Here is a 12,883-nt window from a genome sequence, read left to right on the forward strand (position 1 = left end):
GTTACTTTCCTTGAAGCAATTTAGCTCGTCTGGTAGGCTTGTGTCACTGGGCAGCTCTCGGCTGTGCTTCCCTTTGTTGTCTGTAATAGTTTGCAAGCACTGCCACGTCAGAGCCGATGTAGTACGATTCGATCTTAGGCCTGTATTGACGCTTTGCCTGTTTTGATGGTTTGTTGGAGATTATTGCGGGATTTCTTATAAGCTTCTGGGTTAGTCTCGCTCCTTGGAAGCGGCAGTTCTACCCTTTTAGCTTAGCGCGGATGTTGCCTGTAATCCATGGCTTCTGGTTGGGGTATGTACGTGCAGTCACTGGGAACGACGTCAAAGATGCACTTATTGATGAAGCCAGTGACTACTGTGGTGTATTCCTCAATTCCTTCGGAAGAATCCCGGAACATATTCCAGTCTGTGCTAGCAAAACAGTCCTGTAGCTTAGCATCTGCTTCATCTGACCACTTTTTTTATTGATCTAGTCACTGGTGCTTCCTGCTTTCATTTTTTCTTGTACGCAGGAATCAGGAGGATAGAATTATGGTCAGATCTGCCAAATGGAGGGCGATGGATAGCTTTGTACATGTCTGTGTGGAGTAAAGGTGGTCTACAGTTTGTTTTTGTTTTTTCTCCCCTCTGGTTGCACATTTAATATGCTGAAGGAAATTAGGTAAAATGGATTGAAGTTTCCCTGCATTATTGTCCCCGGCCACTAGGAGCGCCGCTTATGGCGGTATACAGCTCATGGAGTGTGGTTTTAGCGCCAGCATCTGTTTGTGGTGGTAAATAGACAGCTACAAAGAATATAAATGAAAACTCTCTTGGTAGATAGTGTCGTCTACAGTTTATGAGTTCTCTACCTTAGGCGAGCAAAACCTTGAGACTTCATTAACTTGTTATGGCTGCAATCCCACTAATGGGATAAGTGTCATCAACAACCGCTGAATAGCATAGCGCTACATTCAATAAATATTACTACAAATATTTATATTCATGAAATCACAAGTGCAATATAGGAACACACAACTTAGCCTTTTGTTAATCCACCTGTCGTGTCAGATTTAGAAATTCTGCTTTACAGCGAAAGCCATCCAAGCGTTTGTAAGTTTATCGATCGCACGACAAAACATTAAGTACACATAGCATCAGGAAGCTTGGTTACAAATCAGAAAAGCAATCAAATTAATCGGTTACCTTTGATCTTCGGATGTTTTCACTCACGAGACTCCCAGTTACCCAACAAATGTTCCTTTTATTTATATCCAAAATAGCTCCGTTTGTTTGTCGCGTTATGTTCAGAAATCCACAGGAAAGAGGGTCATGACAACGCAGACAAATTCCAAATAGTTTCCATAATGTCCACAGAAACATGTCAAATGTTTTTTTAAATCAATCCTCAGGTTGTTTTTAAAATATATAATCAATAATATATCAACCGCAAATGTTTTTCACAGTAGGAGAGGGAAAAGCAATACTATCCAAACTCTGTTGCGCAAGCAAAACTCATGTGACCACTTGACGCGATGTTATCGTTCTGGCTCATTTTTCAAAATAAAAGCCCTAAACTGTCTGAAGACTGTTGGCACCTTGAGGAAGCGATAGGAAAAGGAATCTGGTTCATATCCCTTTTAATCCAGCAAAGGGAGGCTATGGAACATGGAGTTTTCAAAATAGAAGCCACTTCCTGTTTTGATTTTCCTCAGGGTTTCACCTGTAATATCAGTTCTGTTATACTCAGACAATGTTTTGGAAACTTTAGTGTTTTCTATCAATACTAATAATAATATGCATATATTAGCAACTGAGACTGAGGAGCTGGCCGTTTACAATGGGCACCTTTTCATCCAAGCTACTCAATACTGCCCCTGCAGCCATAAAAAGTTAAATATCGTGCACCAGCTGTTTACAAATATACATGGACCGCCATACAAAATGTATCTTTCATCAAAGTTTACGATGAGTATTTGTTATTTGATGTGGCTCTCTGCAATTTCTCCGGATGTTTTGGAGGCATTTCTGAACATGGCGCCAATGTAAAACTGAGGTTTTTGGATATAAATATGAACTTGATCGAGCAAATCATACATGTATTGTGTAACATTGAGTCCTGGGAGTGTCATCTGATGAAGATCGTCAAAGGTTAGTGATTCATTTTATCTATATTTCTGCTTTTTGTGACACCTCTCTTTGGTTGGAAAATGGCTGAATGCTTTCTGTGACTAGTTGCTGACCTAACAATGATATGTTCTGCTTTCGCAGAAAAGCCTTTTTGAAATCGGACACTGGTTGGATTAACGATGGTGTAAAATACGTGTATGGTTGAGGAATTTTTATTATGAGATTTCTGTTTTGAATTTGGCGCCCTGCTATGTCACTGGCTGTTGGCGAGGTGGGACGCTAGTATCCCGAACGATCCCAGAGAGGTTAATAATTAATGTTGTACTAAAATAGCAGTAGCCTAATGTACAAATTCCTGCACTGTTAAGGCACATTTTCAAAATCAAAATAGTTGTGTTTTTAATTAATTGAAATATTTAATTAGTCTCATTTGATGCATTTACCAGTATTCATCAAAACATTTTATGCAAAAACATGTAACCCAAGTCATAAAATGTGCGATAAATTACAATATCCATCCGACTAGGAAATCTGTGTGATTGAACTTTCCCAAATAGTATTTGAGTATCACTGACCTACCTACACCAGTTCAAGCTCAAACTGGCCCTGTGTGTTTAATATGTTGCAGGGGTCCAGGGGATTGTGGAGGCCTACCGCATGGCCCTACCTCAGGTGAAGCTATACGGTCCCACCAACTTCTCCCCCATAATCAACCACGTGGCAGGCATCGCGTCAGGGGCGGCACAGCAGAACAACGCATCGGTGAGTCTAGACCACATGCAACACCTCTATCCCTCCATCTCATTAAAGGTTATCTTCACTTTTTCAGCTTACCTTTTAAAATAGGCCATAACAATATAAAACATGAGACTTGTATAGTGCTTTTCAAGGACCCAAAGTCGCTTTGCAATTGTACAAATTAAACAAGAAAACATCAGACTAAACAAAAACGTGAATAAAGAGGGGTGGGCTCCAGGAAGGGAATGTGAGGCTGCCTGAGAGTCCGGCCCATTAATCATCCACAAAGGATACTACAGCTGGCTCGGGTCCATTGGGCCCCACCGCCCTTCGATCCTTGAGGGGTTTGCAAAACCAGTCAAGGCGAAAGAATGGCCGGACCTCCTCCGCCATTGCACCAGCTGTTGTCATTGGCAGCTCTATTGGCCCACGAGTGTGAAAGATTCAGCAGGCTACTGGCATTACACACTTGGCTAAAAGATTACTGTAGCTCTGTTGAAATCACTCTTTATAGATAACTTTTATACCTGGAAACAGAAGATGCTCTACAGCAGTGGTTCCCAAACCTTTTATAGTACCGTACCCCTTCAAACATTCAACCTCCAGTTGCGTACCCCCTCTAGCACCAGGGTCCGCACACTCTCTCAAATGTTTTTTTGCCATCATTGCAAGTTTGCCACATACACTATACAATGCATTTATTAAACATAAGAATGAGTTTTGTCACAACCTGGCTCGTGGGAAGTGACAAAGAGCTCTTATAGGACCAGGGCACTAATAATAATCAATCATTTTGCTCTTATTTAACCATCTTAAGTATAAAACCTTACTTGTTCATTGAAAATTGTGAATAACTGGCCACAGGTTAATGAGAAGGGTGTGCTTAAAAAGATGCACATAACTGCAATGTTGTATTGGAGAGAGTATGTTTTAAATAATTTTCCACACACAGTCTGTGCCTGTATTTAGTTTTCATGCTAGTGATGGCTTAGATTCCACACTCTCATAGGTACGTGGTTGCAAAGGGCATCCTTGTCTTGCCACGGCAGGATACTCTGAGCGCAGCCCAATCAAGAAATCTGGCAGTGGCTTCTGATTTAAATTACATTTCGATGAGGCTCTCTTGTTCAGATATTGGTAAGTGGACTGGAGGCAGGGCATGAAAGGGATAACGAATCCAGTTGTTTGTCATCCGTTTCGGGGAAAGTACCTGCATAATTGTGCACCCAACTCAAAAGTGCTTCGCTATTTCACATTTGACATTGTCTGTAAACTTGTTCATTTGGACACCAAAAAAATCATACAATGATGGAAAGACCTGTGTGTTGTCCTTGTTAACTACTTGATGCACCCATCCCGTTTAGCAGGATCATTTTCGTCAACATCCGCTGAATTGCAGAGCGCCAAATTAAATCACTAAAAATATTTAATTTTCATGAAATCACAAGTGCAATGTAGCAAAACACAGCTTAGCTTGATGTTAATCCACCTGGCGTGTCAGATTTCAAAAAAGATTTTTGGCGAAAGCATACCAAGCGTTTATGTAAGGACATCTCTCTCAGCAGACATAACATTACAGTTAGCAGCAAAGTAGATTGGTCACGAAAAGCAATAAAATGAATCGCTTACCTTTTTGATCTTTGGATGTTTGCACTCACGAGACTCCCAGTTACACAATAAATGTTCCTTTTGTACCATAAAGATTATTTTTATATCCAAAATACCTCCATTTGGTTGGCGCGTTATGTTCAGAAATCCACAGGCTCGAGCGGTCACGACCGGGCAGACAAATTCCAAATAGTATCCATAAAGTTCGTAGAAACATGTGAAACGTTTTTTCTAATCAAGCCTATGGTTGTTTTTACAATATATAATCGATAATCTTTCAACCGGACTGTACCTTCTTCAATAGGAGAGAGAGAAAATGTCTGCTCTAAGCTGTTGCACATGCAAACCGCTGCTGGCACCCAGCCATACAATGACGCGATGTGATCTTTCTCGCTCATTTTTTCAAAATAAAGCCTTAAACTATGTCTAAAGACTGTTCACAACATGTGGAAGCCATAGGGAAATGAATCTGGTTGATGTCCCTTTAAATGGAGCGAAGGCAGGCAATGGAACAGAGGGCTTTCAGGAAAAACAGCACTTCCGGGTTGGATTTTCCTCAGGTTTTCACCTGCACTATCAGTTCTGTTATACTCACAGACAATATTTTGATAGTTTTGAAAACTTTAGTGTTTTCTATCCTAATCTGACAATTATATGCATATTCTGGGCCTGAGAAATAGGCAGTTTTTGCATCCAAACATCAAAATACTGCCCCCTACACAACAGGTTAATGAAGACATCAAAACTATGAAATAACACAGTAACCAAAAAAGTGTTAAACAAATCAAATATATTTGAGATTCATCAAATTGCCACCCTTTGCCTTAATGACAGCTTGGCATTCTCTCAACCAGAGGTAGTCACCTGGAATGCATTTTAATTAAAAGGTGTGCCTTAACTTAATTTGTGGAATTTCTTTCCTTATTAATGTATGATCCAATCACTTGTATTGTGACATGGTAAGGTTGGTATACAGAAAATAGCACTATTTGGTGAAAGACCAAATCCATATTATGGCAAGAACAGCTCACATTTTTATTTAACCTTTATTTAACTAGGAAATCAAGAAAAATTCCTATTTACAATGAAGGGTTACACAGGGCCAAACCCGGACGACGCTGGGGCAATTGTGCGCCACCCTATGGGACTCCCAATCACGGCCAGTTGTGGTCGAACCAGGGTGTCTCTAGCACTGAGATGCAGTGCCTTAGACTGCTGAGCCACTCGGGAGACGACACATAAGAAAAGAGAAATGACAGTCCATTACTTTTAACCTCTCTAAGGTACGTGGGACGGTAGCGTCCCACCTCGTCAATAGCCAGTGAAACTGCAGGGCGCCAAATTCAAAACAGAAATACCATTATTAGAATTCCTCAAACATGTATTTTACACCATTTCAAAAAAGCTTGACAACTAAAGCAAACCAAATGATTGTTAGGTGAGTGCCTATTCACAGAATAACAGCCATTTTTCCAGCCAAAGAGATGATTCACAAAAAGCAGAAATATAGATAAAATGAATCACTAACCTTTGATCTTCATCAGATGACACTCAAAGGACTTCATGTTACACAATGCATGCATGTTTTGTTAGGTAAAGTTCATATTTATATTCAAAAATCAGTTTACATTGGCGCATTGTGGTCAGAAATGCATTGTCTCAAACATCCGGTGAAAGTGCAGAGAGCCACATAAAATGACAGAAATACTCATCATAAACATTGATAAACTATACAAGTATTTTCATGGAAATGTATAGATAAACTTCTCAATGCAACCGCTGTGTCAGATTTCAAAAACGCTTTACGGTGAAAGCACACTTTGCAATTATGTTAGCTAGCCAGAGAAACGCATACAGCCATTTTCCAACAAAGGAGTCAGAAATGGCATTAAAATTAATCACATACCTTTTGATGATCTTCATCTGGTGGCACTGTCTCCATGTTAGACAAATGTTTGTTTGTTTGATAATGTCCCTCTTTATGAGCAAAATCCTCCTTTTTGTTCATGCGTTTTGTCCAGTAATCCGAATTCAGAAGGCGCGGGCGGGCACTATTTCCAGGACAAAGTTTTTTTTTTTTTTAGGTACAATAAAAGTTAGTAGAAACATGCCAAACGATGTTTAAAATCCATCCTCCGGTTGTTTTTGTCATAAATAATGAATAATATTTCAACCGGACAAAAGCTTCGTCAATAGGAAAGGAGAAACAAAGGCGCGTTCACAGGGCGCATGGCTGATGAATGGAAATTTCCACTGGTCACTGATTGAAAAATGAGGGAGATACGGCACTTTCAGAGTAAAAGCCTGACACAATGGTCACATGTAGATGAACGCACAGAGCTCGTGAACTGGGTCCTAAGTCTTTGTATGGTGGATAGGCTTTCAATGGAAAAACAGCCTTTCAAAATAATAGTACTTCCTGGTTGGATTTTCCTCGGATTTTTGCCTGACATATCAGTTCTGTTATACTCCGACATTATTTAACAGTTTTGGAAAGTTTAGAGTCTTTTCTATCCAAATCTACTAATTATATGCATATCCTATTGTCTGCTACTCAGTCCCAGAATGTTTAATTTGGGCATGCTTTTCATCCAAAATTCCGAATGCTTCCCCCTACCCTAGTGAAGTTAAGACATGAAGGTCAGTCAATCTAGAAAATGAATGTTTCTTCAAGTGCAGTCGCAAAAACCATCAGGCACTATGATGAAACTGGCTCTCATGAGGACCTCCACAGGAAAGGAAGACCCAGAGTTACCTCTGCTGCAGAGGATGTTCATTAGTTACCAGCCTCAGAAATTGGCAATTAACTGCACCTCAGGTTGCAGCCCAAATAAATGCTTCAGAGTTCAGGAAACAGACATCTCAACATCAATTGTTCAGAGGAGACTGCATGAATCAGGCCTTCATGGTCAAATTGCTGCAAAGAAACCATTACTATAGGACACAAATAAGAAGACTTGATTGGGCAAAGAAACACAGGCAATGGACATTAGACGGGTGGAAATCTGTCCTTTGGTCCAAATGTGAGATTTTTTAGTTCCAACCAATGGGTCTTTGTGAGACGCAGAGTAAGTGAACAGATGATCTCCTTGTGTGGTTCCCACCGTGAAGCATGGTGGAGGTGTGATGGTGTGGGGGTGCTTTGCTGGTGACACTGTCTTGTGATTTTATTTAGAATTCAAGGCACACTTAACCAGCATGGCTACCACAGCATTCTGCACTGATACGCCATCCCATCTGGTTTGTACTTCGTCCCACTATCATTTGTTTTTCAACAGGGCAATGACTCAAAATACACCTCCAGGCTGTGTAAGGGCTATTTCACCAAGGAGAGTGGTGTAGTGCTGCGTCAGATGACCTGGCCTTCACAATCACCCGACTTCAACCCAATTGAGATGGTTTGGGATGAGTTGGACCTCCAAGTGAAGGAAAAGTAACCAAGTGCTCAGCATATGTGGTAACTCCTTCAAGACTGTTGAAAAAGCATTCCTCATGAAGCTGGCTGGGAGAAGGCCCAGAGTGTGCAAAGCTGTCATCAAGGCAAAAGGTGGCTACTTTGAAGAATCTCAAATATAAAATATATTTTCATTTAACACGTTGATTCCATATGTGTTATTTCATAGTTTAAATGTCTTCACTATTATTCTATAATGTAGAAAATAAAGAAAAACCCTTGAATGATTTGGTGTCAGCTTTTGACTAGTACTGTTTGAAAAAATGTATAAAGCTGTTTTTGCTTTGTCATTATGGGGTATTGTGTGTAGATTGATGAGAGAAAAAACACAATTTAATCCATTTTAGAATAAGGCTGTAACAAAATGTGGAAAAAGTCCAGGGGTCTGAATACTTTCCGAAGGCACTGTGTACAAACATGATGCAAATCAGACATTTACAATACAAGCCTACTCAACAGTTATGAAAAAGTGTCTTGGTCAGAATGAACACAGTGGAAAGCAGGAGGATTTGCCATGTCTAGCGCATTTGTTCATTTCAAACTAAATAAAATTTAACAAACTGTTCTGTCCTCTTAACTTCCGTCAGCAATACTTTGTCCTGCTAATCATCACCGATGGCGAGATCACGGACTTGGACCAGACCCGGGATGCCATTGTCAAAGCCTCACGGCTGCCCATGTCCATCATCATCATCGGGGTGGGCGAAGCAGACTTCAAGGCCATGGAGCTGCTAGATGGAGACGACGGCGTACTCAAGTCCCTGAGTGGCGAGTCCGTGACCAGGGATATTGTGCAGTTTGTGCCCCTCAGACAGTTTGCCAATGTATGTTTATTTTAATCTGCATTTGTCATTGTGAAGTGTGTTGTCAGTACCAGTACCACACCAGTTTGGCGAGGAATTGAGAAGATTCACACGTGTACATCAGTAATAGTATCAGTGGGTAGTGTGGCACCATTCCATAACACTTTGGCGAGATATTGACAGGTTTTTACGTACTTTTCTATCTTGAATTTATTTTTTTGTTTTGTTGCACTGCTATTGGAGCACTTATCTTCTCACTGTCCTTCCGCCCTCTGCAGGCCCCTAAGGAAGCCCTCGCCCAGAGTGTCTTGGCTGAAGTGCCCAATCAACTTGTGTCTTACTACAAGATGCTGAAACTGGATCCAGTCAACATTCCTGCCCCCAAAGCTTAGTGGAGCAAGCAGAAATGCAGCACTTTGCATTCCTAGCCACATGAGGGAGCCAGCACACTCCACCACACAGGGTTTTGAGTATGCCCACTATCGGATGTGAAAATACTGAAATTATTTCTGTCAATGCTCATTTTGCCCTTTGATGCCACTTATGACAATTCTGACTATATATATATATATTCTTTTTTCTACAGTCATAGATATTTCTCATTCTTTGCTGCTTCAGATATTCTTATTTCATTCCTCTGGAAGTAACAAGGAGTTCAAGAAGGGTGATGTTAAAAAATAGTGGAAAGGAGAGCTTTAATAAAGCCAAAATAATCATGCATTTCATGTAATGCAGCTTCAAAACATTTGATTAAATAAAGTAGGCTACTCGCGTAACACAAAGTTTGAACTCCTCGATCAGATCAAGAGCGTAATTGCGTTTTGGTACACCAAAACTCTGTTGCAGAAGCAGTGCGTTCTGTGTGGCGCATACATGGATTTATCCAACGTATGCATTGAATTGTATTTGTAGACTTGACGGAAATAGTAACAAAAGGTGAATGTTGAACTTTTGTTTCTCACATCCAGTAAAACGATTGTATTATGTAATGAAAAAAGTTTGACCGCCAGAATTGATTTTGCAGCATTGCTGCAATGATGCTGTAGGTCTGATCAAGGTGTTACATCTTCATAATAATAATAATGGCTACAAATGCTTAGCTTGCACCGCACGTTACATGTTTCTAAAGGCTTCTGTATGCTTTGGTTCGGCTGGCACCTAGCAGAAATTGGCTCTGTGAACCGAACGAGTGTGCTTGCATACTCCCTTAAAAGACCTTCGCTTGAGAAAAAAAGCCATTACCATTCCACCACTCAAACTTGAATACTTGTGCATGGCCTTTTGCACTATTAACCTTTATGCAATGTAGTTTTTTTAACGATAGTGTATGTCACATTATGAGAGCTGGTATTATACACCACCTTGCACTTAATATGCTTAAAGTGTATGTCACAAATGCCAAAATGTAAACATAACTGGAGACAGTCATTTTTGGAGGCATGACGCTACAGTATAGGATTGGTAGCTAGCTAACTCTAAATCTATAGAACTCTAGCGAGCTAACTGAAACAAACTGATGTGGCTCCAGTAATGTTCACATTTTGACGTTTGTAACGTATCCAATTTAGAATGGTATTCTCATGCTGGAGATTAATTAGACATGTATGCTACATCATATTAATCTGCTGCAATAGAATGTATGCTATGGATTGCTAAAGTTTTGTACCAAAGATAAATAAAATGTGCCTTAATTAGAGTAGTGCTGTAGAACTTCTCACATTGTTTACTACCCCCATTTGAACACCATATTATTATCAGGAAATTGCTATTGATCCAGATGTTAGATGCTTTCGCCTGTTCTATTTTCTCCCTAAAACAATGGAAACTAAAATTATAGATTTGAGAATGTAATGTTTATGTATTTACATTATAGGGTCGTCCCACATGTCCATATCTTGGTCATTGATTCAGACGGTGTTGATTTTGATGCAATTTGAAAGCATACAAACAGGGTTGTCATTTTTACACCTTTTTGACGTCAATTAACAAAACATGTTTTTCTTGTGTTATGCTGTAGTTTATACCCTATTTCACATCAAATTAGGTGTTTGTTATGCCCACCATACTCTTTAAATACAGTACAATACTAAAATGTGAATTAAAATGTAACATTTCAACTCCAAATGGTACCATAAAAATTGTTGCAGGTCCACCCATCAGAGAATGTTGACTTGAATGGGAATATCCATTGTTTTAAATAATATTGTCAATCTTCTATAGCAGGGGTATTCAACTCACCCTACGAGGTCCGGAGCCTACTGGTTTTCTGTTATACCTCATAATGAATTCCACACACCTGCTGTCCTAGGTCTAAATCAATCACTGATTAGAGGGGAACAATGAAAAAAATACAGTGGAACTGGCTTTGAGATCCAGAGTTGAGTTTGAGGGTTCTATAGGAAACGTGTTGAAATCGTAGAAATATAGATGATCGAATAACCCCTCAAACGAGACTCCAGGTGTGTGAAATAAATTCCGGTAGAACAGAGAACCAGCAGGCGCCGGACCTCGTAGGGTATGAGTTGAGTACCGCTGGAATAGACAGTCCCATTCAACGGTGAGAGGACCGGCAGCCGTCTTTGTGGTTAGTAGTTGGACGTTAAAATGTCAATACTATTTAATACCTATGGCGTACCAGCTAAATTGTAGTGGTCTGAAGGGATAGGTCCAATCTAGGAATTCTATTTCTCTGATTGAAATTACACTCCCTGTTATCAAGTGTGCTGATGGTGGGGACAACGAACACCACAGATTTGGTAAAATAGGGTCTCCGCTACAATATGTGAATATGAAAAACTGAGTTAGTGAGTTGAGAATTGACTATTATTGATTCACTTTATTTTAAACAACCTTATGCAGTGAGACGACCTAATGATGGCTGTTTTTCAAAGGGGTCTCTGTATTTTTCCCGAAATGTGGTGTGCAATTATAATTAAGACAAATGTTCTATTATATTTTTATTTTATTATTTTACGAAAATGAGTTCTCTGTGCCATGAATCTGGTTTGCTTTAATGTGCTTTTGAGGCCAAAGTGGATTTGGTTGTAATCTACATATTTGAACAGAATCTTATTTTTTTTTTGTTCTTGCCCCACATTGTTTGGGTTACACAGGGCCATGGGCTTGATTTTGTGTTCGTTATACAGCAAGACTGATGGCAGCATTTGTGCCATTTAGATTAGAAAAAACACACTTTCTAACTTAATGCCAAACAGTTGTGCTATGAGATTTAATTCAACTAAATTAAGGAGCCAACACAAATTATATAAAAATGAAATATCATTGTAATTGTAACCAAGAGACCTTATCTAAGCCTAGCCATACCAACATTCAGCCAATTATATTTAGGATGCTTTCGTTTTCACCCTTTCTGAAATATAGCTTTTTGCAACATGTCTTTTGCATTCTGAAATAAATACATATTTCAAAATGACTTGTCTGGTTGCGGTTTTATTTATTTTCTTACCCCTTTTTTTTCTCTCCAATTGGTAGTTAGTCTTGTCTCATCGCTGCAACTCCCGTATGGACTCGGGAGAGGCGAAGGCAGAGCTGTGCGTCCTCCGAAACACAACCCAGCCGCCCTGTTTCTTGACACAATGCCCACTTAACCTGGAAGCCAGCAGCACCAATGTGTCGGAGGAAATACCGTACATCTGGCGACAGTGTCAGCATTTGGCCCAGCATCGTCCGGGTTAAGGGAGGGTTTGGCCGGCAGGGATGTCCTTGCCCCATCTTGCACTAGTGACTCGTGTGGCGGGTCGGGCGCAGTGCACGATGGGGCAAGGACATCCCTGCCGGCCAAACCCTCCCTTAACCCGGACGATGCTGGGCCAAATGTGTGCCGCCCTGTGGGTCTCCCAGTCACGACCGGCTGCAACAAAGCCTGGACTCGAACCCAGAATCTAGCTAGCACTGTGCCACTCGGGAGGCCACTGCTTCCATTTTTTTGTAATTAGTTAATGCTGTAGGTAGGACTACTCTTTCCTATTTATGAACTCAAACTCCATAGTCCCTGAACCTGATTTAGCTTTTTTTTGTAAATGTCTTTAACACTAGATAACCATGCACCTTTCAAAACATCAGTTAAAAGTAGATCGAATGCCTGGTTCACTCCTGAATTATCTGAAGTCATTTGTAAGAAATGTTGCCGGGAACATAGGCCTGGATTGGC

The 12,883-nt window shown here is 40.3% G+C and overlaps 1 protein-coding gene across 4 annotated transcripts in view; it reads left to right on the top strand.

The window, feature by feature from the left end:
- Positions 1–12,145, top strand: part of LOC115142883 (copine-3-like) — a 41,947-nt gene extending 29,802 nt beyond the window's left edge. For 3 of the 4 annotated variants that reach the window (XM_029682696.2, XM_029682695.2, XM_029682697.2), the window contains exons 14-16: positions 2,738–2,871; positions 8,497–8,733; positions 8,991–12,145. In XM_029682696.2, coding sequence (XP_029538556.1) covers positions 2,738–2,871; positions 8,497–8,733; positions 8,991–9,104 — 485 coding nt within the window. In that variant the 3' untranslated portion in view covers positions 9,105–12,145. Of the gene's footprint in view, positions 1–2,737; positions 2,872–7,733; positions 8,003–8,496; positions 8,734–8,990 lie in introns of those variants that run through there. The other variant, XR_010458783.1, reaches the window with a different exon arrangement.
- The last annotated feature ends 738 nt before the right edge of the window (positions 12,146–12,883 follow it).

Source organism: Oncorhynchus nerka, linkage group LG15 (genome assembly GCF_034236695.1).
Source record: "Oncorhynchus nerka isolate Pitt River linkage group LG15, Oner_Uvic_2.0, whole genome shotgun sequence".
Taxonomy (NCBI): domain Eukaryota; kingdom Metazoa; phylum Chordata; class Actinopteri; order Salmoniformes; family Salmonidae; genus Oncorhynchus; species Oncorhynchus nerka.